We start from the raw sequence: 26,610 nt of genomic DNA, 5'->3' as shown, positions 1-26,610 counted from the left end.
TCAAAGTACCAGACAAACAAACAAAATGAGTTAGGACAAGATTTCCGGTCCCAGATGAGTAGCCGGTGCGCAAAAGAACAGGACTGGGTTCGGGCGAAGCGGTGGGTGGAGATAAAAGCCTTTGCAATTTCTGTGAGAATGAAAAACAACAATGGATGCATGTAAACGGAGTTTATTCCCATGTAAGCACATCATAGACTGAACCATCTTTGCGGAATAGGCTTCTTTTCTGCCCGCTGGCTGCTTGTCATAAATTTTAAACTAGACTGCCAAATACCTGGCCAAAATATTAATTCCAAGCATTTTATAATTTAATTTAGAAATCACTAAAATATGGTGCATTTTCAGTACATATATAGTACATGTTCTCCTTTATACTCTACTGACAAGTATATAACGTGTCAACAAAATATCCTGATCTGCATACCGTATTTTATCATATCAAACAAAGCATTACATATAATTGTGAGTTACATCTAATATGGAGCACACAACACAGTATGGAACGAACCAAAAGATCAACACAGGGAGTTCCAGCGCTCAGAACGCATGTATGTGTAACATTTAGTCCACATTACTTTTTCAGTCCATGACAATATTTAAGCTCAGTCTTACATTATAATGTATATTCCTTCAAACAATGGATACTCGTTTGAACAAATACAGGAATGACGTTGGTATTTGCATATGAGATCTATGTACATCCAATACCTGTAATGAGCAACACAGTTACACACATCTTCATATTGTTTACAACAGGAAAGCCACATGTCCCCCCGCCTGCAAAAGTGGGGTTGCACGGGAACATATCAACACACATCCATCAAGACAGCCACCGTCGAATGCGGCAAACACTAAAAAATATGCAGCGTTTTTTGTATCATTTGGGTACAGAACAACATCGAGATAAGCACACTTTTTTCTCCCTAATATAGACGGTAAGTTTCTACTACAACACCGGGCGGGGAGGAATATGTCAAAGTGGGAGTCCTGAATCTGGGTGGAGTGCAGCGCCCCAGAACTGTAGCAAACACCGTGTGGACGCCTCCGTGGGCTTGATCATCAAGGGATGAGCTGGAGGGAGACCGAGGCATCAAGGTAAATGTTGCACCAGTGAAATACACCTCTGTACCAGTGTGCAGCAACATAACACAACACAACAAGATACTCTATGCAGGAGCAAATAAGTCTCAACTGCAGATTCATCGACACAGTGCGTTGTGAGCTATGTACGCCACTCCCCCTGTATGTACCTGGCCTACAAGAAATCTTTAATGTTCAGGTCTGCCAGGGGATCTTTGGGAGGCGGGGGCTTTCTGGGGCTCTGAGGCATACCCGGCGACATCTGCGTGCCGGAGACACAAAATGCGAGAAAACATGAGACGTTTTCAGGAAAAATGTATAAAGAGCACTGTATGAGTCTTGCGTGATATGTGTGTGAGGGATTTACCGGAGCTCTGGGCGAGGTTGACCCCGGGAACTGCGGCCTCATCATGGGCTGTGGTATCATCTGAGGCATCATGGGAGCCCCAGCGCCAGCAGGAGGTGTCTAGCCAATAGCAGGGACAAAGAAATTGCAGAGTGACTCGCTGCGCATGTATGATGTGCCACGCCAAAGCCGCCGGGGGCCAGGACAGCTGTACTCTTACCATGCCGAATCCAGGCTGCACCCCCATTGGCGGGGACATTACTCCAATTGGGGCTGTGGCCCCATGAGCCCCGGGGGCAGAGCCCGGCTGGGATGGGGGTGGATGGAGAGCACAGGGACGTTACTACCCTACATCTACAAGAGCACCATACTGCAACAACACGGCTACAAACACATCACTGCACACGACAAAGGCTGAGATATACTTCCTGTTTTGGAGCTCTCTAGGGCTCCGGGAATAAGGGAATTGTGGATGAGGAATGACATGCATTATGATTTACTAGCACACTCGAGGTGTAGTGATATTCCATCAGTTGACGGTTGTTGACACAGACAAAAGCGACAACTGTTCTTGCTGTTCCATACACCTCCTCAGGGCTTAATATCATCTGTAAATAATGTCAAAATCCACTGAACCCCAGAATTCACCTGAGCAGAGTCCAGAGGTCCTTAACCTTTTCTAGACCGTGGACTCCTAAGATTCCGAGGAAAGTTAAGGACCCCTCTTTGAAAAATGTCCTTAAATACATTTGGACAAAATACAATACTCAGCTTATTGCACTGAAAACTGTTTACATTCTCACAGAATTATGTTATAGATTGTAATATTTTTCTTTTAACTTTTATTCAGCTTAGGTACTTTTCAAAGCAAAGCTGTGCTTCATAGATTCTGGGTCTCTGGTTAAGAATCTCTGCTCTAGTCCATGCGGTCTCTCAAAGCCCTGGAGAGGTTGTAAGGTGTTGTGCAATGTCACCTGCCCACCTGCTCCTCCACACCTGCTGCCACACACCTGCACTGCACCGTGCACACAACATTTACCATCTGAGAGCCAGGAGCAGCCCAGCTTGTGGGAGCTACCTGAGGTTGCCAGCTGGCGCCGCCCGTCATCTTCTTCTCATTCCACTGCATGCTGCAGAGTGCAGAGCAATCAGCTGTCATCAACTCCAAGCCAAAACTCTTCACTTTCTGACATGGACTTACTTGAATCTAACACACTGATGTACACATAGAGGCCTGTATAACTTAAATTAATTTGATAGCTTTACTGCATCATCCAGATAATTTATCACATATGAGAGTTTCTGGTTCTAAAGGGCCTAAAATTCCTACAGATAGTTGGCAGGAAAGATTTAAAGATGGTTTTTTTTTAAACTGAGAAGAGCCACTAATGAGAATTTGTGCATTATTATTGCATGTATTCCCTATATCAAGCCATGGAAACAAAAACATTAATTATTTATTTTAAAGTTAGTCCACGCAATGACTTTGCATACAATTACACCCTTTACTTTCAGTATATGTTGTGAGAAAAAAAAAAAAAAAATGAAGCATATTTGAAGAGCGTAAACAACACAGCTGATGTTCTTACTTCTGCTGATTCCCCATCCCCAAATCTGTAAGAGGAGAAGGAGGACCGTTTATCATTCTGTCACTTCAAGTGTACTTCCTCATCATTACTGCAGAGTACTGCATCATTACTGCATACATGGTAATATACAGAATGTGAGGGCCCACATAAGAGTTTTGACCATTCCGAGGGTGATCTCTTTTCCAGGCAGCTGCCAGTTGTTGGGTGGACAATGTAAATTTATGTAAGAGGAATGTAATGAGTTAAAAACTGTGGGGAAAATGGTGTCGGATATGTGACACTAGCTTATGGACATACCATACAATATCATGCCATGGCATATAATGATGGGTACCGCATTTAAAATAACAAAACAGACAAATGTGTCTAATAGCAAGTCTTCTCAAAATTATAAAATTATCTAAAATATACTACAGACACGAAATTGATACATACTTCCCACCAGGTTTGCCAGGGATGAGTCCAAATCGCCACTAACGGGTTTACCAGCAGGGGAACCTGCCATCCCAACCCCACCCATAGGGGGTGCTGATGAGCTCTGGGGTGCCATGGTGGGTGCAAGCAGGTCTCCTAATCCATCAAAGACTTTGGGAAGAATTGTGAGAAACAGAGAGGATTAAACACAGAACAAACAATCCTGCCGAACTACGCTATGGATAAGTTTGGTGACTGAGAAGGACTGCATCGACAACGACAGCAAACAACAGCACAAGTGGACGAAATGCGCAATCAAGTGACTACAGGAAACAACACAACAATAAAGCTGCCGCTATAAAAGCGGAGCATCGATATTATAACCCTGCATGGTAAAATAATTCATTTAATTTGACTGCAAAGCTGTAAAAATGAGCTGAAATTCATTCAATATGGTTCTTTCAAGCAGATTATCATATTCATGAACACCACCATTTATGATTATATGTTATTCAGAATAAACAATTGTACATATGTATGTCACACATACAGTTACATTCGTGTTTTATAACAGTGATATAAAAAGGTTCACTGAGAATTGGTCAGGAGGGCAAAACAGTCCATCGAAGAGCCTAGAACTCACCAGTCATGCAGAGGAAGCAAGCATTGACCCAGCAGAGAGAGGGGGAGACATGGGGCAGAGGGAACAGTAGGAGGGAAGGGGCCAGAGGCAGAAGGATTGGACAGACAGACAGAGGCACCAAAGCACATGACAGAACGGAAGAGAGAGAAAGCCATGGAGAAGAGTTAAGCCTTTAGCCACAGCAGTTTAAAACCTTCAGTTATATAACATGAGCAGTAATGAACATGAAAGGAGGTAACGTGCAAGTGCAGATGGCTTCATGACAGCGGGAGAGACTTCCAGAGCTCGGATTATATGATCAGACTAGAAACAACCCAGTTAAAGAATTTGGTTTTTAACACTTGGTTGCGATTTTAAAAAATACAGAAGCCAGCCATGGTGGGGATTGTAGGTTAGCCTTATGTAAGGACCAAGTTAAAAAGGATGAATTTAATATCTTTCAGAAATCTGCAGTGACACCTGACAAAACTGTAGAATTCAATCTCACCAAATTATCCCAAACATTAATTGCAGCCTTGACACATACTCCCTGAACGTTCACCAACAACAGATTTATTACCCTATTTACCCGCTGATCGACCATACTAATTATGTTAATTTTACCGCAAAGGCGTCCTGAGTCGGTCTGAAACCGCAGCAGTATTGTGCAAGAAGGAGAATCAGCTTCCATCAAAGCTATGGCAGATACATTAGTGTGAAGGTAGTTTTCAAATGTGCTCTAGATTTTCTGCTCTGAGATTGAACTAAATTTATATTCACAATGCTCTTCGAAAGGCAAAAACGTGGTGCAATTACTTTATCAGTTACAATGTGTCAAAGTTATGCTGTCAGCCATCAGAGGTATCCATCACCTATAAAAAAATACTTTCATCAGCTGGTGCTACAAAAGTTCTTTCATTATGAGGTTCTACCAAAGACCTCCATCTAAAAGAATGCCCTACCTGAGGCATCCAGACCACCAGAGGGCGCTGCTGTTGGCACTGGGGCAGCTGCTGCAGGGGTCATGAAGCCTACATGATGCAATATAACAGTCTTTAACTGCTTTGCTTACACCAAGTCAGTAATTAATTGCATACCTATGGCTTTGAAAGGTGTGTGTGAAGAATACCATGGTACCTGGGACATTAATGTACTTTACTTTAGAACCTCATTCATAACTGCCATAGTAAGAAGAGCTGTAGCCACCATGATTGTGAATATGGAAGGAGATAATGTGGATAGAGTGGGTATGACAATCAACACGGGCATGACATAAGTGGATGTGGTGTTAGACACAGTGTGGGAGTGGTCTGTGCAAGGGGTTGTGGCCCCAGAGAGGCATTACCGCCCAGCAGGTTTCCACCAGGAGCCGGAGCTGAAGCGGGCTGGGATTCCCCGGACGAGCCACCAAAGTCTGGGGGCCAAATAGTGCGGTCCACGGGTGCAACATGGGGGCAGAGAAACATTAGTTTGCTGTTGCTGAGGAAGACATCATCAAAACACCTTTGAGACATCATCTTTCTTCCTCTCTTCCTCTCACTCTCTGTCACACACAGATGCACACGAGCACCACTCAAGCAGAAATCCCCTTGATTCCCATGCGTTGTGGCTTTCTACACCTCTATCTAATCACACACATAGACTACTTGCGGAGGTTTACACTAAGTCTAATGGCTGCTGTGGAGGGTTTGTAGAGTTCAAGGAAACTACAGGAACTGGAGACAACGACATGAAGGAGGCTGTTTTAAATGTACAAAAGTACTTACAGGAAATGTAAGAAAACCAAATAAGATGGAGTCACTTATCGGAATACACATGCGCTTTCGAAATAACCTGAAATCGAAGAGTGTTTTGAAAGAGCCATCTACTAACACATGAAGACCCAGTCAGGGGGAAAGAGTGGATGTCAATGAGCATAAAAAAAATATATCCTGAACGCCCATCCCATTGGCCATGAAATCTGAGGCCATCAATGATTCTCAGTGCCAAGCCTCAGCTCGACACCAGCTCCTCAATTCAAGTTGGCACAAGAATGTATAAGAAAGTGCTGCTTCAATCAGGAACACAGTTTCACAGTTATACTTGTACTCTATCAACAAACTATGAAATTGATGTGATTTTAAATAATTATATATTTAGCATTTTTCCCCTTTGCAGCATGACAACACCGAAATCTCTGGAAGGGTGAATGTAGGCACAAACCTGCACTCATGTGCATGCTTAGAGCCACCTGCTTCTTTCCACTCCATATTCTTTACCAGGCTGCCAAACCCACTCAGTGGGCAGTGCTCTTTGTTCAGTTCCAACCCGAGCTCCACAAGCATCCAGGTGAAAGCTGATATCTCTGTGACCAATGTGGGGACAGAATCCCAACCATCTGACCCACCCAAAGAAGCGCAGCCCAACATGAACTTACCCGGCCTACTCACCACTGATGGCTTGCACAGCAGAGGAGTAATTCAAACCTATTATTTTCCAGCCATAGGGCACACTGTAATTTACCCATGTGCCCATGTGTGGAAGTTGAAAAACTTGATGTCTTAGATTATTGCACTTTCTCTTTGGATGTTTAATGTGACAGAACCACAAGGTAAAAACACTGTTGTCTACTCTACTGCCTTCCACTCGATGTAAAAGCTTCATTCTTCAAACTGCATACATTCAGACTGCTGGACTTTGTGTCATTAACTGGTTTGCAAAGAATTATAATGTGACATTGGGTTGCAGCTAAGGAGAATTATGCACAGTAACTGTATATAGTTGTTTACAGTGATGAAAACACTCCTTGTCTGCACCTGGTGAGCAGTCCAAGGGAGAAGGCACTAGATACGTACCCCCCAACAAATCTAGCATGGCATCAGCATTGGATTTGGATGGAGAGACTGCCGCAGCCGCAGGAGCTGGGGCGGTGAATGCATCTGTGAGAGACACAAAGTCAAGAAAGTACACACATACACACAGTGAAAACCAGCTTTAATAAAGCTGTACAATTCAGAGCCTCAATGAGATTTTCAACCAAGTGTGGCACTCACATCTGTGAAGTTGCAAAAATTCCAGTAATTTTGCTAGCAACAAATGGCACCCAACTCTAACCATCAAAACAGAATTAGCAGTGCATTATCACAATTCACGCTCCTGGAAAAGCATTACTGAGATAGGCGCTAAATGGGAGTGGAGGACAAAATTAAGTTCTTTGAATGGAAAAATTTTGAAAAGAAGTCTAGTAGAAGATTTAGCAAAAAGTTGTAAGGTATAAAAGTTAATTTCGAAGCCCAGTCCACAAGTTAATGTGAGGGGACAGGTAGTGTGAATATGCGTATATCTTCAACTGGCCCTTTGACTGCCCAAAATATGAAAAGAAAACAGGACTCAAGTTGGTCACATGGCTGTTTTCTAAGATGGCTATTTCAATTTTTCCCTTTGCTCCAAAACCACATCTTTCATATTTTCTCTTCATATTGATTGTGAGTTTTTTAAAACTGACGGAACTCAATATGTCTTGTTCCACGGATGGCAAAAATTATCTGATATATTTTCTCAAGACTCTCAGGAATGAGAAAGAATTAAAGGATAGCCTGCTGAGAAAAGATCAATACAGACAAAAAGGTGGTGTTGGATGCATTTGAACCCTGTGATGAATAGCAATGGATTGGGGCTCTGGCCACCATTCCATTGCTAGCAATACCAGTTCACCTTCAGAAGTAGATTTGAATGGTTGACTGAAAGAGATGAAAGACTGAATGTTATAAGACAAGAAAAATATCTAGCTAAATGATATCTGGTCAACTGAGCCATGAGAGTTCTATTAAAGATTTATCTGACCAAATGAGTGTTATGAAAGCTCAACTTGCAAAGGCTGATGATGTCACTAGCGAACTAAAGAAGCTTTCCTCCTGTATATAGGCAATGGAAATAAAACTCATTGATTTTACAAATGGCATGAGTAGCTTTAAAACTCACACCATCAGACAGTAGACTCAATCCCTACTTTGGAGGATTTGCAAGAATTACAAGCCAAATCAATAACTGCTCTGGAGTGAAATATGAAACAATATAAAACAATGCTAGAAAAATCTGAAAACTGTGGGATTATCAGAGAATGCTGAAGGAAACATACTGTCTGAAATGGGGTTGCAGCAAACCAGAGCCTAACCCAGGAATGCAGGGTACAGTGCTGTAGAGGGAGGGGACACACCTAGGATGGGATGCCAGTCCATTGCAAGGCACCCTAAGCAGGGCTTGAACCCCAGACCTGCCAGAGAGCGGGACCTGGCCAAGCCCACTGCACCACTGCACCCCCTTGGAGGAAACACCTCTGTTTAACAACATCTGCAGGATGACCTAGGATCCAGGGTGGGAGTGCCAGCTAATTCTCCTCCTATTGAAATAGATTTCACCTATTGACTCCGCGCCCACCCTCCAGACCCAAATGCCCATATAAGGGACATTATGGTTAGATTTCTGCGACTCTCTGATAAAGAAAACATCAAAATCTCAACGAGGAAACTCAACATCTTTTAAGAATCCCGTCTGTGATTCAGTGTCAATCTACCAGATGAAATCACGTTGAGAAAATTTTCATTCTGGCAGGGTCTCTGAGGGAGGGTGGGGGACTTTGATCTCTCTCTCTCTGCAGATATATATATATATATATATATATACACACACACATATCCCCTCTGCTTTTTACATATTTTACACTGGATAACACGTTCTAGTTCTAATTAATATGACAGTCTGTCTTACTGGAGTCACAGTCCTGTTTTACAGTGAAACTATTTACATTTTCATTTAACATTACTAACTGCAATATTTACATAAAACAATTTAATATGTTGAAGTGCTCTTAGACTCAGTTGGGTTTGATCTGCTCATTGATGCATTTTAAACTTTTTAGGTCCTGTATTGTCTTTATTTCACTTACCTTTATTAATTCTATAGTAATATTTGTTTGTTGTGGTCTGGAACTGAATGTTTCCTCAGCAAAAAACTGTGTGTAGGTGACCCAAAGGATGAATTTTCTTTTGCTAAAAGAACACACAACCTGTATCATAATTCATATGAATGCTGGATACTGAACTTATTGGACAACGTAATGTAATCACACTTTCAAAAAATAGTCGTTTTTCTCCTGGTATCTCGTTGAACATAACAGGTGACTGTCTCACTTTATATGTTGTAATGAGTGAGTGTTGCTGCCGTTCCTAATATTACTGTAAAACAAAAGAAGGCAGGAATCAAACTGGGCAATCTGCTACAGCAAGAGGATGAGGAAAAAGACAGGCCAGGCCACTCACTTGACAGAAGGTCAGAAGCCATCCCGCTCTCAGGAAGAGGAGAGGCCCCACACGATGTGGCGGGGACATCTTCCAAGACAGGGAAGGGGACAGTGAAGGTAAACAGGCATATAAAAGCAGGAGCAGTGAAAGAACTCCACCAGCTGCCGCACTAATTCGATGGCCTGGTGCCAGCTGGGCACATACTGTCCATGGCACAGAACACCATAGGGACAAACCCAGACAAAAAAAAAAAAAGAAAGAAATTGGTATGGAAATTGATGGCTGAAAATAATTCACGAAGGGGAGAAAAACAAGTCAATGTACTGTAAGCTGGTATGTTGTAAAGAGTAAGGTGGATGATCAGCCATGGAAGCTGGGGTAAGGCTGTGTTTTGGCATAGAAGCAATTAAACCAACACAGAAGATGGAGACAAATACACGCAGACACTAAAAGATGGGAGAAAAGAAGAACCCTGAAATCTAAGATTGCTGTACTTTGAGCAAAAACTGTCAAATAATTACTGGAGAATTACTGGAGCAAAGGGGAACGCTCACATGAAGCTTCTTGTGAATAGTGACAATCACACAAAAGCGCACGTCAATACCCTATAGCCCACTCGCTCTTCTATAGTCAGCTGGAGGCCAAATTCAACGCAGCTGCAATTCCCCTAGCCTCATCCAAACGCCAGTCGGAACAGTGAACTCCACAAGGCCCTGGATGACTTCGATAAGGGTTTTCTCAATCTGAGCAATTCAAAGGCCAAGCTGACTTTATCTAACCAGGCCTTCATGGGTGCAAAATGTTGGAGGAAGGAGAATGAGCAAGAAACACAGCTGAGGCCTTGGAGCAATTAGGAGATAGATGTATGGCAAGGTACAAAATTTACCACCAAAGAGGTCTAGCCCAGGGGCAGCAGTGGCAGCAGAGCCGAAAGGGGGAGCTGCCGTAGGGGTCTGTGCAGCACCAGCAATGGTGGTTAGAACAGCAGCGCTGGATTCACTGAGCTTCACAGTAAAGAGATCCTGCTCTGGAGTCACCTCTGCATGACCCTCAGATGGTGCGAACGGGTCTTGAAGGGAGAGGAGGGCGTTACGTAACAAACACTGGGACAAAACTGACAGGAAACAACGTCATGAAACTCCAAGGAGAAAGAAAAAGGAAAACAACAAAACCAAAATTAAAAACATGTAAATAAAACTAGAAGTCAGTTGGTTATAATGTTAATATTGGAGCCATGATATAAAATATCGCTTCACTAGGTTTTCGTATTTACATTTATTCATGTAGCTGAATTTTCTGCAAGGCAACTTACAATTATTTACCCATTTATAGAGCTGGGTAATATTACTGGAGCAATTTTAGGGTAAGGACCTTGCTCAGGGGTACTATAGCCAGAGGTGGGGATCGAACCTGCAACCTTTGAGTCCAAAGGCAACAACTGTCCCACATTCAGTTTATTGGTATGAAGACAGCAGCTTTCTGTGGAATGCTGATTACATTTGTATTAAGCTCCAAAGCCTCTAATGGTGCATAATTAAATATACCAATTTAAAGTAACCAAAAAGAAAAAATACATTATGATCAACAACAATTCTATGCCTTTATACAAACCAGAGTTCCACCGAGTTCTCAAAAGTCAAAATGATATCACCATAGGACTGATGTCTTTCGACTAAAGATTCTTACTTCATTCACCGTGAACATCATGAGAGGATGATGGAGGGAATTATGGTGAAAGTAAACTGAGTGAAAAGAGAAAGAAAACTGAAGCATTTAGTGAAGAAATTGCAGAAGGACAGCAGGTCTCACAGTGTGGTCTGTCAGGAAGTGAATTAAATCTGATCCCTTGACTACCACAGTAACTACAATACAGTACATCTGACTTCTAATATGCTACAGCCACATATGGCAGTGGGATCCTCAATCAACATACACACACACACACACAGACACACACACACACACACACACACACACATACATTCAAAGCCCAAGAACCATTTCATCACCCACCAGATCCAGCAGCTGTATCAGCAGCAGGAGTGGGTGTGGATGCTGGTGCCCCACCCTCTGAGGCAGCCCCATTGTCAGCAGAGGGGGGTGCAAATGAGTCTGAGGTGTCAGAAAATCAAAATATCCCAGTGGGAAATGTTCCATAGAAGAAATTTGGAAAAAAAGTCCAGAATGGAATGAAAACAGAAGGAAGAAAAGAAGACAGTGAATCAGTGGAATGACAGTAACATTGACCAGCTATATAGAGAAACAGACAGTAATAAAATTTAAAAAATAGTATATGAATAGCTGCTTTTGGTAACATATCATATCATAAAAACTGCAGTAATATATCGTGCCAGTTACTTTTTTCCAGAGTGATAATAAACGTTTCCTAGCACAGGCATTCAGGTTTTCTTAGTAAATTACATCAGTGTGAACACACTCTATCCCATTTTCATCTCACAAGCATTCTTAGATATTTTCTATGCAGGCTACAGTCCAATATTTACAAATATTGGATTATACAGCCTTTAAAAACATTTAAATATGTTCACTGATAATCATTAAGACAATGGTGAAGTAATCTTTCGGCTGCAAGTTAACAAGAAAGACCATCACATCATGTATGGGCATAACAGCAGAGAAGCTTTTTGTTTAAAGCAGTGCAAGATCACATAAGAAGATGGATCAGTACAGGAGAATCTAAATAAGGAAAAGCATGCCTGGAAAGAGTGGAAGCAGTATACGATGCAGCAAGCAGCATGAGCTGATTAGTGATCTCAGACCTCATCTCGAGAGGAGGTATTTGAAGATATATAATAAAGCTTGAGAGTCTTGCCTGTCTTCATCTCCAACATAGAAGAATATTTTCAACTTCAGAGATTCGTTCATCCTTTCCTTTTTATCATTGAGGTCATGGTATAGCTAGTCCTCAGAGCTGGATTCCAAAGCTGTTCTGCCCCCCACCATCACCCAGTGTATCTCATGGAGAAACCCACTGACCTCCAAAGAGATTCTCATCAGTGGAGCTGGAGGCAGCAAGTGCAGCAGGGGGTGGGGCTAAAGCAACGGCCGCCTCTGCTGGCACGGGTGTGGAATCAGCAGCAGTGGCAGCGAGGCAGCAGGTGTCTACAGCAGCAGCGGGCTCGGACGACACGGTCTCAGGAGAGCTAACGGGAACGGCTGGGGCCACTAGGCACTCTACATGAAGTCAAGCACCACGTTGAGCAGACCACGCCCAAAAAGAACCAGAATCAAACCCAGGAGAGAGAAGGGCAAGAAGGAGAGGAAAGAGAAAAGAAACTGAAGAAACTAGAGAGTGAATTAGACAGGAAAGAGATACCACAGGAGTAGAAAGTTAACAGGTGTGAGCGACAGATGGTCACTTAGGCAGCTAGCAGAATTGCCCAAAGGGAGCCGTAGTTTGCAGGCATCACTCACCCGCAGCAAGAAGATCTGAATCGGGGATCCACACAAGGCCCCAGATGGTGGGTGGAATTTGGAGTTGATGCAGAGAAAAAGAGATTGAGAACACGGCAAAGCAGAAAAACATTACAGAATGTCTAACAGAGGTGTATGTGAAAACCATACATATTTACAGCCATGGCTTCATAAGCATGAGTTACAGTTGTCACATAAGACTTCAAGCTTCCTTCAAGTTTTGTCCTCTAGAGTGCAGAAAAATCAATATAAATAGTGTATAATAAATCCTCTGAAGGATAAAGAAGTAAGAATGAACCCAACAGAAGGAGACAAGATGGCTGAAGGCTCAGACCAGGCAGAGCTCCAGGCTGCACTGTGGAACTGTGATTTTGTACAGTGTGTGCCATTCAGAGGAAGCTGTGGTCTCCGTGGTTCATAGCGCTCACAACATTCACAAACAGCAGCATTTACCTCCCCAGGACGAAGTGGGTGCAGCGGCGGCTGCAGAAGCTCCCTCTGTTGGCTGTGAGGGGGCAGCGAGAAGGTCCAGATCTAGTAGGTCGTTGGACACGGCACTGAACAAGGAATAGGACAGAGAGAGAAACCAAGGACATCAGAAATAAACCAAGGCATTTTTCCGAAAACAGTAATGTTCACCAAGAATAAAAACAAAGTTATACTGACCAGTTCACTTATAATAATAAATATTTCACATTATTTGAGTATGAGTCTAAATACATATATGCAAGACACATTGGGCAATCATTAAGAACACAGATCTGCAACAAGAAGGTTGCAGGTAACTTCAACCAGCTGCTCCTAAGACTTATAAGAGTCCCATGGACCACCAAACCACAATGGAATTCAGGGTTCAGTGACGAGAGGAATTAGGCCTCACCTAGTGGTGCTCTTGGCAGGTGGGGCGATAATGGTGTCGGCAGCAGGGGCACCATCTGCTGCCTTGGCTGGAGTAGAGGTGGGAGATCCATTTGTAGGAGACCCCTGAAACACACAATCCTCAAGTGTGTGTTACAGTGAGCAATACAGGCAGACAAAAAATGAGTGTGTGAGAGTGTGACTTACATACAACAGGAAACAGAGGAAACAGAGGTAAGACTTTGGAAAATAAAAAAATTGTACTGACCTTTGTTGGTGACCTAGAGGAAAGGTAATTGAATAAAGTTAGGCAAATAAATCTGGAAAAAAACAGCTGCATACTCAAAATAGCAGAGCCTGACTGTTTTCCAGTCTTTCTTAAGATATACGGAAAGAAAGAAACATCAGGCATGTACAACATAGCATATTTTCTGAAAATATGCAATTATCCACGTGAACATGTAGTACTGTGAGCACAAATATAGCATTAGATCTTCCAGCAGATAACTGCAATACCCACAGTATAGTTTATACTCACCCTTCACTGCAGAACCCATGCAAACAGACACAGAGGAAAAAAACAAAATAAGGACTTGAAGAAAATATATAGTTCCACACACTAAAATACCATTGCCTTAAATATAATTGGCAAAAATGAAGGATACTGGTTTTCATGAGTATAGTTTTCAAACAATTCAGAATGTACCACTGTGACCCAAGATATCCACATATCTATTCTTTTCCATTGAACCACATCTAATCTGAACAATGTGCAGCTGTTTTTTTCAGTTTTTTTTTTTATAAATAGTTCATTTTAAGCAAAAGAGAATAGGAAAACGTGTTATTGCACCTCCAACAGGACGGTATAGTACCAGGGCTACGTACCCCTTCTTGCTCTCAAGAGTATTCAGGTGGGCCTCCAAGGACTCCAGGAGGCTGCTGGGAGCCTGTGAATCAGAAACGGGGCCAAAAGCATGAGTCATACTTGAACAGAACCACACATATGCTACAAAACAAAGAGGCAGTCAGAGAGATACTGGACTAAATCAGATACATCAGTCATAATGGTCAGTTAGACAGAAATTCCAAGATGGATAGAATTAATCAAGGTCAAATTACTGAAAATCAGCATAGAGGCTCTCAGCTCTAGTCCAGCATTTGGCACCCAGGTTGTAAAGGAGCAATTAAATAGCACATGCCCATGATGACCAACATTTGTTGAAATTATGAACTCTGAGGCTCTGAAAACCCACAAGGCACTGCAGCATGCTCCCCGGGCTCATCATAGCATGGCAAGCACCTTGAATGGTGAAGAACGCAAACCACTTTCAGAGAAAAATCTGTTTTTTTAGACACAAGAAACAGGCTATTTTATTTACCTTAGAAAGATGAAAAGAGCATTCTACAGGAGAAACTGTTTTAGTGGAACCCAGAGAAACACTTCGAATCTAGAGAATAAAGGGTTGGAAGTGCACAATCACCGTTGCACATGCCAACCCCGAATGGTAGTTAGTGCTGAAGTTCATGAATGCCCTTGTTTCAAAGGAACTCCCCCATGGTTAGTCCCAAGCCTGGATGAGAAAGAAGGAGGGCTGCGCAAAGGGGCTAGCAACCCATCCCCATAAAAACTTGCGAGCTACAGAAATGTCAACAAGAGATATTCAGGACATCTCAGCCCTGGGAGAAGATGGATCTTCATCGAGAAAAACTTGTTTCAAAGGAGCAGGTCAGTGTTACTGCAGAGCAGGAAATCCACACACCACATCCCCAAGTGGGGCACCCTGGACTCAGGGTTACCGGCTCCTCCGGCGTGTGTCGCTTAAAGGGACAGTCCTCACTGTCTGGGTCCTGCAGGTCCACTACCACTCCTGGGTGCAGGCACTGAGGGGGGTGTGACAGGGACCCAGGAAAGACGAAGGGTAATACACATGAGACAGAGCAGGTGCTTCTTGGACACTGCCTTCAGGAGAGCCACTCTCTCCTGGAAATACCCTACAGAAGTGTCCTGGGCCACCAGAGTTGAGCAACAATACTCCACAGTCCAAGAAAGAAAAGGAGGGTGCCAGGAGGAACTCCAAAGGGTAAACACGAGTAAAACCTCTGTTACATCCTTGTACAGGCCTTTGTTATGTTTTGTTATTCCATTCTGCTTTTGTGTATTTTTTGGTTCCTGTATAGGTTCATTGTCTATCATTGGCTGTCATCCCTGTCCGTCATCGTCAGCCCTGTTGCGAGTTCTTCCATTTGGATTAATCACCTCAGGGCTCCACCGTCTTAAAAACCAAACCACTTGCTGAGAAACACAGACTTTTGTCTCATGCTACTTGTGGCTCGCGTTTGGCTCACGTTTGGCTCGCGTTTGGCTCTGTCATTCTTTCTTTGGTTTATTGTTATGAGTAGTTGTTTATTGACTTTGTGTTATCCTGAGGAAAAAAGCGGACAGGTAAGCACATCACATGACCTACATATTTAACACCTAGGTTTTGGCAGCCTTTTTAAATGCATTAGGAAAAAGTCGGGTACCATCCCCTGCATTTTTGGTTTTTTGTAGATAGTAGGTTAGTTAGAGCATCTTGGATGCTGAAGACACTTTTTTTTGTCTTGTTTTATAGTCAGGGTAATCTACCAACTTGAGACAGTTTATTTTGCTTTTCCTAAGTTCTTTGCGTTGGCCTTGCTTCCTTTTTCACACGAAAATCTCTTTGTTTTCTGTAAACATTGTAAATAGTCACTGGAATATCTGCAATTAGCACAGTAAAAAGAACTTGCACTTAGCAATTCATTCTTGTATGTGTGCTTTTCTTGGCCCCTTGTATCACTCATCACGACTCACCTTGATGTTACCCAAAGTTACCTCTAGATGCCTGGGGTCGTAACACCCCAGATGAGAACCAGAGTCTCGAGATGAAATTGAGTGACCTAAGCTTTGTACGATGAGGTCCAAAATCTGGTGACATCTGAACATGTGGAAAAAAGTGTCTATATTTTTTTCCTTCTCTGTCTGATTTGCTTAGTTTTAGAATTCGGACACAGGACCACACCTGTCATCTTCACATAAAACTAAAGTACCAAAGATGATTTGGAAACATGTTTTTTGCATAGTTGGATACTTTTCTTACAAAGCTTGCAAAGCAGTGTTTTTTTTTCAGACCCATATGTGGTACGGTCAGTAAGTCCTAACACTGGCAATCATGTGATGTTGCTAAACAGCTAAATAACTTTAGCTTGCAATCACAGCAGCATCACATGGTGGCCATTCTTAGAACATACTGACTGTACCACAGATTTCACTTTAACAAGGAAGCATTACTTTAAAGACCGGAGGTAAAATACAGAAGTTATTTAATACAAAATAGGAGCAAGCTTAAGCATCTTTTAACCAACATCTGTTAGTAATCCTTCATCCCATTGAAGACATGTCCTTTCATTTGCTGGTACTCCATGTCATCCAGCATCTGCAAGTCTCAAAAAACCAATCTCTAGATCTTTCTATTTGTCCAGTAACAGTAAAAAAATTTACCCCTTTACAAAACGGGATTCTAAATTAAAAAAATCATCAGCATGTTTGTAGGTCAGTTTTGAGTAATGGGAAACAATTCCCATTTGGTTCTGTCATCAATGTGGAAAATCTACATCAGTATCTCCTTGTACTACATCAAAGCTGGTGAAACAAAATAATTGAAATAATTCTTGTGTAATGGTTTTTAGATGCTCGGATACTTTTGTGATGTTCCATTCCGCTATGGAAGAGCTGTCAATGCACAATTCACTTATATAAGTGGACATTTGGTTTTCTGTCCCATATGCACAGTTCACTACTCACACTCTCAGTCAGCAAGATCAAGCTGCACCTCTGGAAGGTTGGAAAAAATTAGTCACCAGTAAAACATGGGTGTGTGGAGGAGTATGAGAAGATACCAGTGGTTTAAATTGAACAAGACCTGCCAAACCTAAACAATCATGTGTTATTGGTTAAGACTGCTAAGGAATTATTTGGATTTTTTTGTCTTTTTTGGGATGGAAAAAACAGTACAATTAGAAGAAAGCAAAATGAAAAATATAACTTACATAACTGAGGTCAGGAATGTCATTTTTATCAACTCCTACTTGCTGTGGAAAGAAAAACAGAACAAAGATTTTTTTTTTTAAATAACACAGGTAGAATACAGTTAGAATCATCTGTAAAGAATATATGCTGAAGAACAGAGAGCAATGTATGCTGAAAGCAGACTCAGTTTGGCTTGGTGCACATCAACGCAGAGGAGCCTGAAGGATGACTACCTCAGCCATCTTGAAGAACTCTGCAATCCGGGTCATACGTGTTAAGAACCTCTTGTACATTTCTAGTGCATCCTTGCATTCTGCTTTCTTCATTTTGAAATATTTCTCTGTAAAAGCACAGATCAGACAAATAGATAAAAAAAAAATTAAGTGGGCCTCAAGCATGGGAAAATCTGCACTTTGATTTGTGAGCCTAAAAATGTCCTGACAAGCGATCAGAAGCAATTGTCTGTAAAAAAAAACATTGACGCTAATAGGTAGACATGTCAAACTGAGTACTTTAGTGAATAAATGAGAAAGTTGTTTTCTCTTACTGACCCATACACTTTTGACCTTAGCAAATAACAATACTTACCCAATAAATTAATGATCCCATCGTTGTAGCAAGCAAACAGCTTAATCAGATCCTTGAACAGAAGGAGGAAGGCTGCATTAATAACCCCATTAGTTAGCTCTTTAGGATGGACCTGCAAAAAAGACAGAAAGAGGGGGGCTGGTGAGGTTCTGCTTAAATATGTTAGAAAAAAAAGAAAATCAGAGCACAACCAATACAGGGAATCTAAGCATGAAGTCAGTTTCCTAGACATTATAATCTGATTCTGGTACATATGGAGTTCCCTGGTCCTACTCACGTCAAATTCGAGCAGGGCATCAACCTGACCCTGTAGTGTCGGCATTGCTTTTAATAGCTTGTCAGAAGCCATCATCCTCATGACTCCATCAGCGCTAAATAAATGATAAGAGAATGAGATAAATGACAGGGAAACATAAAGTAAAGGGAGAAGCTTGGGTGGACTAACATAGAGTGGTGTGTTAGGACTTTTTCTGGAATCTGGCTCATAGCTTTGGTGTGCCTGAGTATCCATACCTGTACACACCTGTACATACACCTGTATTTATCTTGTGTTTACTGTGTGTATAGTCAGTCCTGCCCATTTCATAAACAAGTGGTGTAAATTCTATGTAACAATATCAGCATTAGCGATTCAGCTTGCACAGCTAATCAAAAATATGATTATTCTGATGCATATCAGATGAAATCATATATGAATTTTCTAATTTGTCACTCCAAAACACTATACACAAGTGATGGCCATTGATGTGCTTTGGTGCTTCCCATCTGATCATGTCAGATAAGGAGTAAGCTATAAGACACTAATAATTATTAATTAGTAGGTGTTGCCCAACTTCGGTGTAAGGAAAAGAAGTGTTATTATACCCCTTCTTCACTCTGGCAAAGTCAAAGGCCATCTGTCGGTATGCAAATGCTTTTTCATTCAGGTATCTGCCATAGCGTCTGATGAACGTGGACATGTCATAGCCTGCAAAGAACACCCAAAAATGCAGAAATGTTGGTCTTATTCATAACATTACTGAAATCGTTCTGCTTTAAATGCCGAATGTTTTTCAAAGTTCTGGCTTGGTTACATATGAAAATTCAACACTGTCTAATAAAAGAAAAATTACTGAGACATATAATTCTGAAGCCTGGTCTTCTCACCATGAGAGCCTGTTTTGTCCACAAAGTTACTGAGGTTGAACAGACTCCCTCTGGAAGCCAGGTACTGAATGAACCTCTGCGGAAAGAAATATGTGGGCGTGCTTTATAAAGATTAAAACCATGTGCAAGAAATGGCTGAGTTCTCCTTTTTCAGGGAAAACTTTTAGCAAGACCAAGTGAACAGCTGTGAAGATTTAACTGCTTTTGAGTCCCATTACAAAATGCATTCCCACATAACTAAATGACCTGAAATAACTGGACAAGCATGTTTTTTGTGTGCTTTTGCTCTGTACTGTTACCCACAGTTCATTCATTACAACTAACCAAACAGTATATAGATACTTACTATAATGTCCCTTTGTTAAGTTACCATGTCATCACACTCATGATTACAATATTTAATATTAACTTTATTATGCCGCTAAGATAACTCTGGGCCACATACAGTTACCCTAACAATTTCCCATTCATTGTCAGAGAATAATATTAATATAACATTAACATTCTGAATACTGTCACATACCTCATTGCCATGTACCATTATATGATGGGTTGTGACCAGTGCTTTGAAGACCACCACCCAGCTGGCATTGCAGGCCCTTTCAAAGAGTGTCTCAGCCATCTGCGGAATGTTCACATTGGTCTCGTTGGTTGCGTGGATCAGATCTGAAAGAGAGAACAGTGCATACCATCAATGACAACATCATCAAAGACTAACAATATTAAAAATGGAAAGATATCAATAGAAACCAGTGATGTTATGATTTTTAAAAAAAATTACTGGAGGAAATAACCAACGGTGTCACTATCCATCTTTGAGCTGGACAGCTAAGAACACAAAGCTGAGGGTCACCTTCTACTTCCTGTCAGTGGTACAATGAAGGACGGAGCAGTGATGGGGTGAACCACAGCAAACAAAAGAGCAGCTAGAGAGACAACTACAGCAAAGCACATATTTAATTCATGCTGTTGTCAACGAGTTCTCTTGTCCAAAACACAGAGCACCAAACATCTATTATATTTGCACTTATTCATTTAGCAGACACCACTGTCAAAGGCAATGTATAATGTCAGGTATACTACATCAAGCTATGTACAAATTTGTATATACCTGAGTAATTTTTATTGCACCAATACAGGCTAAACACCTTGCTCAAGGGTACCACAGCAAGAGTGGGATTCAAGCCCAAGGCTTTCAATTACAAGGCCATGGCTCTAAACGCTATGCTGCCCACTGCACCTGTTTGTTGCACTACAGTGTGATTTGACGTAATTTGACTCAACACTCATAATTTGAAAAGTGTGATGATTATTAGGGTTATGGGACCCTTAGGCTAGCATCTAGACTGCATCTATCACTCCTGATAGAAGGACATAGATATGTTTATACTGTGACAGAACTGATACACAACAATTATGTCTGGCAGGCTGGTACTTTACTTCAGCGGTTGGATGTGGACACACAATCTTAGCATTTAGTGGGAAAAGAGATCTCATTTTCAGTTTGTCCATTGGAATTATGGGACTTTAGGAATGTCAATGTATTTTAAGTATCATAGGACAGTGATTCATGGCATGTGGTAGGTCACCTCTGCAACAGTCGCACTGATTTATACAGTACTATAAATCATGAAATGCTTAATTTTCCCAGTTTTTTTACTCACATTTATAAGTCTTGCTGTTAGGATACAACTGTGAAAAGTACAAGCAGTGTGAAATAATTTCGCTTCCCTGCACTGACATCTCCTCTAGACCCTCAGACTTCCTCATCCCTTTACTCCATGCTATAGTGTATAACTCATCACATCCCTCTGCCTTGTTCACTTGTGTGCCTTTCCTTTGTAATCCCTGCCTCTACACACAGTGACAGCAGGCCTCCATTGTACCAACTCTTAATCAGGATCTGCATCTTCTAAATAAAGGTCCTAATCCAGAGGAGGCAGGAGGTCTCCAAGAATGAGCTGTATGTTGCTGAACGGGGGAGGGCAGACCACGATGCTGCCATCGGCCAGGCTTCATTAGGGATAAAGCACTGAGAGTAGCTCAGATTAGCTGTGCAAAAATAACCTCCAGCTGGCAGCAACACTGCTTCACTCCACCTGAATTAGCACAAGGCATGTAACAGAGTTCAAACACCAATACGTATTTACCATTTACACATTCTGCCCCCTGCCTTCTACACACCGAGTGCGGGGTGTACAATTCACAACATATTGAAAGGTATCTTTACCTATGAAATTTCCTTATGACAACATATATTTACAACACACATCAGATCACATTTCTCTAATGGTTGATTATTGGCTTTTTTCACCATTTGCAGAACAGCATGTACCCCTAGAACAACAGAAAATGCTGAGTGGCTGCAATGTCAGCATTTCACAGTATTTACATTAGCTCCACCCCGAACCCCTCCCCTAGTCCACCCCAATATTCTTCAGAGAGATGGCAGTGGCCAGAGCATGCAGGTTCACTGCAAGGATTTCCACAAAGACAAATGGAGAGAGGTGGAGACAAATAGAGAGAGGTGGAGCTTGTACACCGCCACCCCAGAGTGTCCTCCACCTCCCTCCACCTTCTCATCCCTCCTCTCATGTGCATATGTGCATGGTGCCCAGCTGCAGTCCAGTGAGATTCTGAGACCATGTGAACTCTAAATTCCCCAGCAAAGGCTCAAGGTGGATCCTGCTCCTGTTGTCTGGGCGTTGAGCTGGGCACAGCGTCGGCACCATCTGTGTGTGGCTATTACACCAGCAAGCTGTGCCATTGTTGCATAACTGTCACACACAGTTTGCAAACGTCACATTCCATGATGAGTCATATTTTAAAAAAAACTGCACACTTTAACTGTGAACGCTATCAACTGCATGCAGCACTCATTCACATTCTACAGAGCTCTGTGAAGCTAAAACTACATCCTGCAGCACTCATCCACGCGACACACGCAGCAGGCCTCATCCTAGTTTTAAACACACACACTGTAGGTCTTAGCCACTCTGACCATACTACTGAGCTGAGCTTAATTTTAACCTCACACTGCAGAAGTGAGATCAGTTCATATATATAGTGTATATATACTGTACTGTGGAGCTCAGTTCAGCCACATATGCTGAGTATGCTCAATTCAAACCACAGAGCGTAGCAAAGAGCTGAGCATCGGTCTCATCGAGCTTGCAGCAACTCTGAAGGACACCCCTCAGGACAAAGCAAGACAAAGCTTCACTTTTCCAATTTATCCCTTTCATTAACCGTTCTCCTAGGAGGCTGTGTAAAACCAGGCTTTATGCAAGAGTCAAGAAAAGTGAATAGGTGCACACAGAAATCTTGAGCGTGTTCTCATGTGGCGAAGTCACAGTCAGGGAGTCTACGGGCCAATATAGCCACTCGATCCCCAAAGAGATAAGAATAGTGCGGGCCACCGTGGTATTAATTCTTCCCGAAACTTCCCTCATACAACACCGCTTCCTCCACACTACCAACACATACAGGAATCCAAACAGAGAGATATGACCTAAACACATCAATATACAGTAGAGTATTCACAAACACTGACAAAACCATAAGAAAAACACAGATGGAACTCATACTAAACAAACACAATCACCAGCTCAATTTGATGCCCACTATTATATACCCTGCTACTATAATATTAATGCACAAATCCAATCATACTGTCTCAACACCGCAGACACACACTCTTCCTGTGTGCACCTTCGGCCAATGCAAATCTTTCCACGCAACGGGATATGTCAACACAGAATACTTATTCTAACTACAAAGAGGATATTTGGGATATTTTTCAAAAAAACCATAACATCACAGATACCCCTAAAATTAAACTTCCCTTCAGCTGGAAAAAAAGATTGATATCGTTTCCAGTCAGAGGGTCACATTTTTCCTTAAAATTCCACAGATTTATAAAAAATCCACAGAGAAAGCTATAATCTATTTGCACTGTGATTCTGGGATAATATGCAAAATAGCTTAAACTTCATAATATTATTCTGTAGATATATAAAGCACAAAAGAGAGAGTGACGCTAATCAAATGGGGCTGATCTCGAAGACACAGCACACATGTTGCTCCAGGCATAGGTGACATAGAATCAGCTCTGTGCCAATGACTGATGACTGATAACTGCTACTAAACAGCACTGACAAACGAGACACGTCAGGGAAAAAGCAGAGCAGTGTTCTTCAGTAATATTGCCAAGGTGTACCAAAAGTGAACGAGGCAGAGTGTGAGAAACTGCATTACTTTTAAATGTACACTGTTCCTTCGAAGTATCTTATCATAGATGAAAACATCACAATTATCTCTCCTTCATGGCACTTAGAATTACCTCCTGGGATTAACGGCAGTGGCCCTTGACCGGTGTTATGATTCACTTTCAAGTGGCTGTATTTCCACATTAAGATATTTGGGAATATTTTGGGAATACCAAAGATACCAAGGACATCCTTTAAGGGACGCAGCTTCCATTACCATGTCTATCTTTCCATATAAAACTTGGCTGAATGAGTTCAGTCACACAGAAAGGCGGATATGCCCACTCTAACAGTTTCCCTCTGTGGCTACACTTTCTTTGCAGTGTAAACCTATGGATCCAGAACAATTACCAACCTATTCTTACAACAGCAATGTCAACTTTGACCTGGTAAATTATGCACACTGTGCTTTGGCTGATCCATTATTCATCAGTGCCAAACCTGAGAAGGGGAAAGGTAGAAGGGGAACAGAAGCTAACACTGGCTATGCTACCATCCTGATCTAACTCTGGATGTGACTGGTTGAGCCTCATCCCACAGCTACAGCATTTTGGTCCATATTGTTCAGCACAGAGTTGCAGCATGATCCAGTGAATGTAAAGAGGTGTAATAAATAAGCAAAAGTGTCGCGCACACTTGAACCAGTGAATAATGACTATTGCTTAGGTGAACGCACCAAATAAGCAGCGGGAGCAAATATCATCCTTACATGCAGCAGTATTATTTATGTGTGAAAACATAAAACAACTTTCCTTCTCAATCATCCTACGTACAGTACATATTTCCCATCAAGAAAACTACCGCAGAACAAAACCTTTGCGCCTGTGGTCTGTCCTATAGTTTTCTGCTAAGAATGAAGATTTCCATATTTTCACACACTTACTGCCTTTTACTGGAAAGGAATTGTTTCACTACAGACAGTGGTTACAGTAGGACCGTAACCCAGTACAGGTCAGTACTGATTGTCCTTACAAGGCATGTGGATACAGCCGTATAGCATTATGTTTTCATTGTGAAGATACATTTCAGTAACAACTTCTTCACACATGATCAACGATGTCAGATAAGCAACTAGACAACAATGATGCTCAAGCATTGATGCAGCTGAGTGATTTTTCTAGTTTTTTAGTTATGGGAAAGAACCTTGACCAAGGGTACTAGAGCAGAAGGTGGGATTGCAACCATGAGAAGGCAACAGTCCTTGGGTCTACATCATGTGCTGGCTCACATGTACTGTCATCAGCAACCTGCATAATTCTGTGTGACAAGGCATGGGATAGCACCTGGGGTATTATTTTTTTAAATAAATAAAATCCCCCATCCTCTAAATGCATACGTTGTGTGTCTTGGGGGGAGACCAGAGAAAATACTGCGCAAAGATGTGTCTCACAGACGGAGGACTGTGTGTCGTGCTCATGGCAGTTCGGAGAGAGCGGCCGCGGCCACGATGTGCGCAGGGAGGACAGCGGAGAGCCAGGGGGCACTTACAGTCCAGGTGCTTCTTCTTGGGCCCCATCACCTCGTGCGTGGTGGCCTTGCACACAGCTCGAGCCACCTCGGAGCCCGTCAAGCTGTACTGCGCAGCGGCGATGCGGTCCGTCAGCGTCTGGCCCGACATCTTCTAGACTCGAGTGGAAGCCAAACCTCCGGGTGCGATCTCAGCAAGAGGAGCGCAGAAAAGCCGTCCCGCGCGGTGAGAACCTCTCGATCCCGGTCCCGTCCGTCCCGTCCGTCCTTCAGCGCACTGCCAGGGACCGCTAGTATGACCTTAACAGTAAGGACACGGAAAATGCTGGCAGGAGCAGCAAAGATTTCGGGCTTTTCGTGGACCTGGGGTTTGGATGTCAGGTTGCCATGAGTCCTGTGGGCGCAGTGGCGCTCGGGCACGGACCACGCTCGCGCTCGCGCTCTTGTCTTGTGTCGGATGCGCTCCCGTTACGTCGCGTACTTCAGCACCCTGGTCAGCGGAGTGCCCGCTTACGTAACGAGCACAGGCAGCGTCGCCGTCGGATGAAAACACGAAATTGCCCACACCGTTTTAATAAATAAAACAAAAAGCACAACGAACCGGGCCCCCGCGTTCAAACGTATTTCTCATTTGAGGGGACCTCGGTGTTTAATTCTGTGTATCCACTCTGTACTTGCTCTTTTTTGAGTAATGTTCGAACAAAAAATTCAAAATAATAACACCCAACATGGATTTATGCGCAAAAATAAATTAAAGAAGAATTTTTAATATTGATCTGAGTCAATAACGAAGTGGGAGATGTAGGAGGTAATGTAGGATGAAGCTCCTTCAAAGTCCCTCTTCCGTGGTAGGATGCCTTCATTCGCTAAGCTCCGCACATTGGCTGCACCTCCCCCAAAACACACACACACGCACACACACGCACACGCGCACACACACACACACACACACAGATGCACCTTCCCGCGTATGTTTGACGTCTACACACGGACAGGGTGTGTAACGCTGAAGGGGCGGCAAATTATGTGTATATTGGATTAATTCCTGTTGCCTTGTTAGTTCATTAATTTATTACTTACCCTGCTTGGAGCAGTCAGATGACACGTCATTAACAAACCTGTGATGGGGTCTTGGGGGGGGGGGGGTTACTGCCGTCCAATCCGTTTTGTAATGTCAGTACACATTTTCTATTCAAAATATCACCACGTGACTGTCAAATATTTTATTTTTTCATCAGTGTGTAGTTTCTGGCTATTAAATCCTGGATTAATAAAGGTTTACATATGGCTGTGATGATGTCACGAGTTGCGCAGCGTGACGACGGACGCTGTGTGTGGGAACCGTATCAAATGCAAAAAAATCTGTTCACTTTTCACACTGAGCCTTACAGCCTATTTCATAAATAACAAACATTTTACATTTTGCACACATCACTCTTTAGTAGGCCTAAATTTAATTAACATTTT

At 42.4% G+C, this 26,610-nt stretch overlaps 1 protein-coding gene across 6 annotated transcripts; it reads right to left on the bottom strand.

Moving 5' to 3' along the window:
* LOC108929314 (clathrin coat assembly protein AP180-like) lies at window positions 1-26,037 on the bottom strand. Of its 6 annotated transcripts, none has more exons than XM_029251302.1 (28): window positions 25,165-26,032; window positions 19,932-20,074; window positions 19,409-19,484; window positions 19,127-19,229; window positions 18,540-18,633; window positions 18,263-18,374; window positions 17,908-18,014; window positions 17,695-17,736; window positions 14,512-14,573; window positions 14,165-14,170; window positions 13,895-13,907; window positions 13,649-13,752; window positions 13,222-13,325; window positions 12,769-12,783; window positions 12,331-12,528; window positions 11,347-11,445; window positions 10,220-10,402; window positions 9,352-9,420; window positions 6,889-6,972; window positions 5,400-5,468; window positions 5,017-5,085; window positions 3,454-3,603; window positions 3,019-3,043; window positions 2,469-2,559; window positions 1,650-1,736; window positions 1,451-1,549; window positions 1,254-1,345; window positions 2-1,074 (listed from the first exon to the last, which is right to left on the bottom strand). In XM_029251302.1, the coding sequence occupies exons 1-27, from the start codon at window positions 25,292-25,294 to the stop codon at window positions 1,259-1,261; spliced, it is 2,421 nt and encodes an 806-aa protein (XP_029107135.1). In that variant the 5' UTR covers window positions 25,295-26,032; the 3' UTR covers window positions 2-1,074; window positions 1,254-1,258. The 6 variants fall into 6 exon arrangements, with proteins under 6 accessions (XP_029107147.1, XP_029107135.1, XP_029107138.1 ...); XM_029251305.1 differs by having other exon boundaries at window positions 3-1,074; window positions 3,454-3,588; window positions 25,165-26,031; XM_029251314.1 differs by lacking the exon at window positions 12,331-12,528 and having other exon boundaries at window positions 1-1,074; window positions 25,165-26,037.
* Between the last annotated feature and the right edge of the window lie 573 nt (window positions 26,038-26,610).

The sequence above is a fragment of the Scleropages formosus genome, chromosome 1, assembly GCF_900964775.1.
Source record: "Scleropages formosus chromosome 1, fSclFor1.1, whole genome shotgun sequence".
In the NCBI taxonomy this organism is placed as follows: domain Eukaryota; kingdom Metazoa; phylum Chordata; class Actinopteri; order Osteoglossiformes; family Osteoglossidae; genus Scleropages; species Scleropages formosus.
The sequence above is the reverse complement of the archived record's forward strand: the minus strand, read 5'-3'. Positions and strand labels throughout refer to the sequence as shown.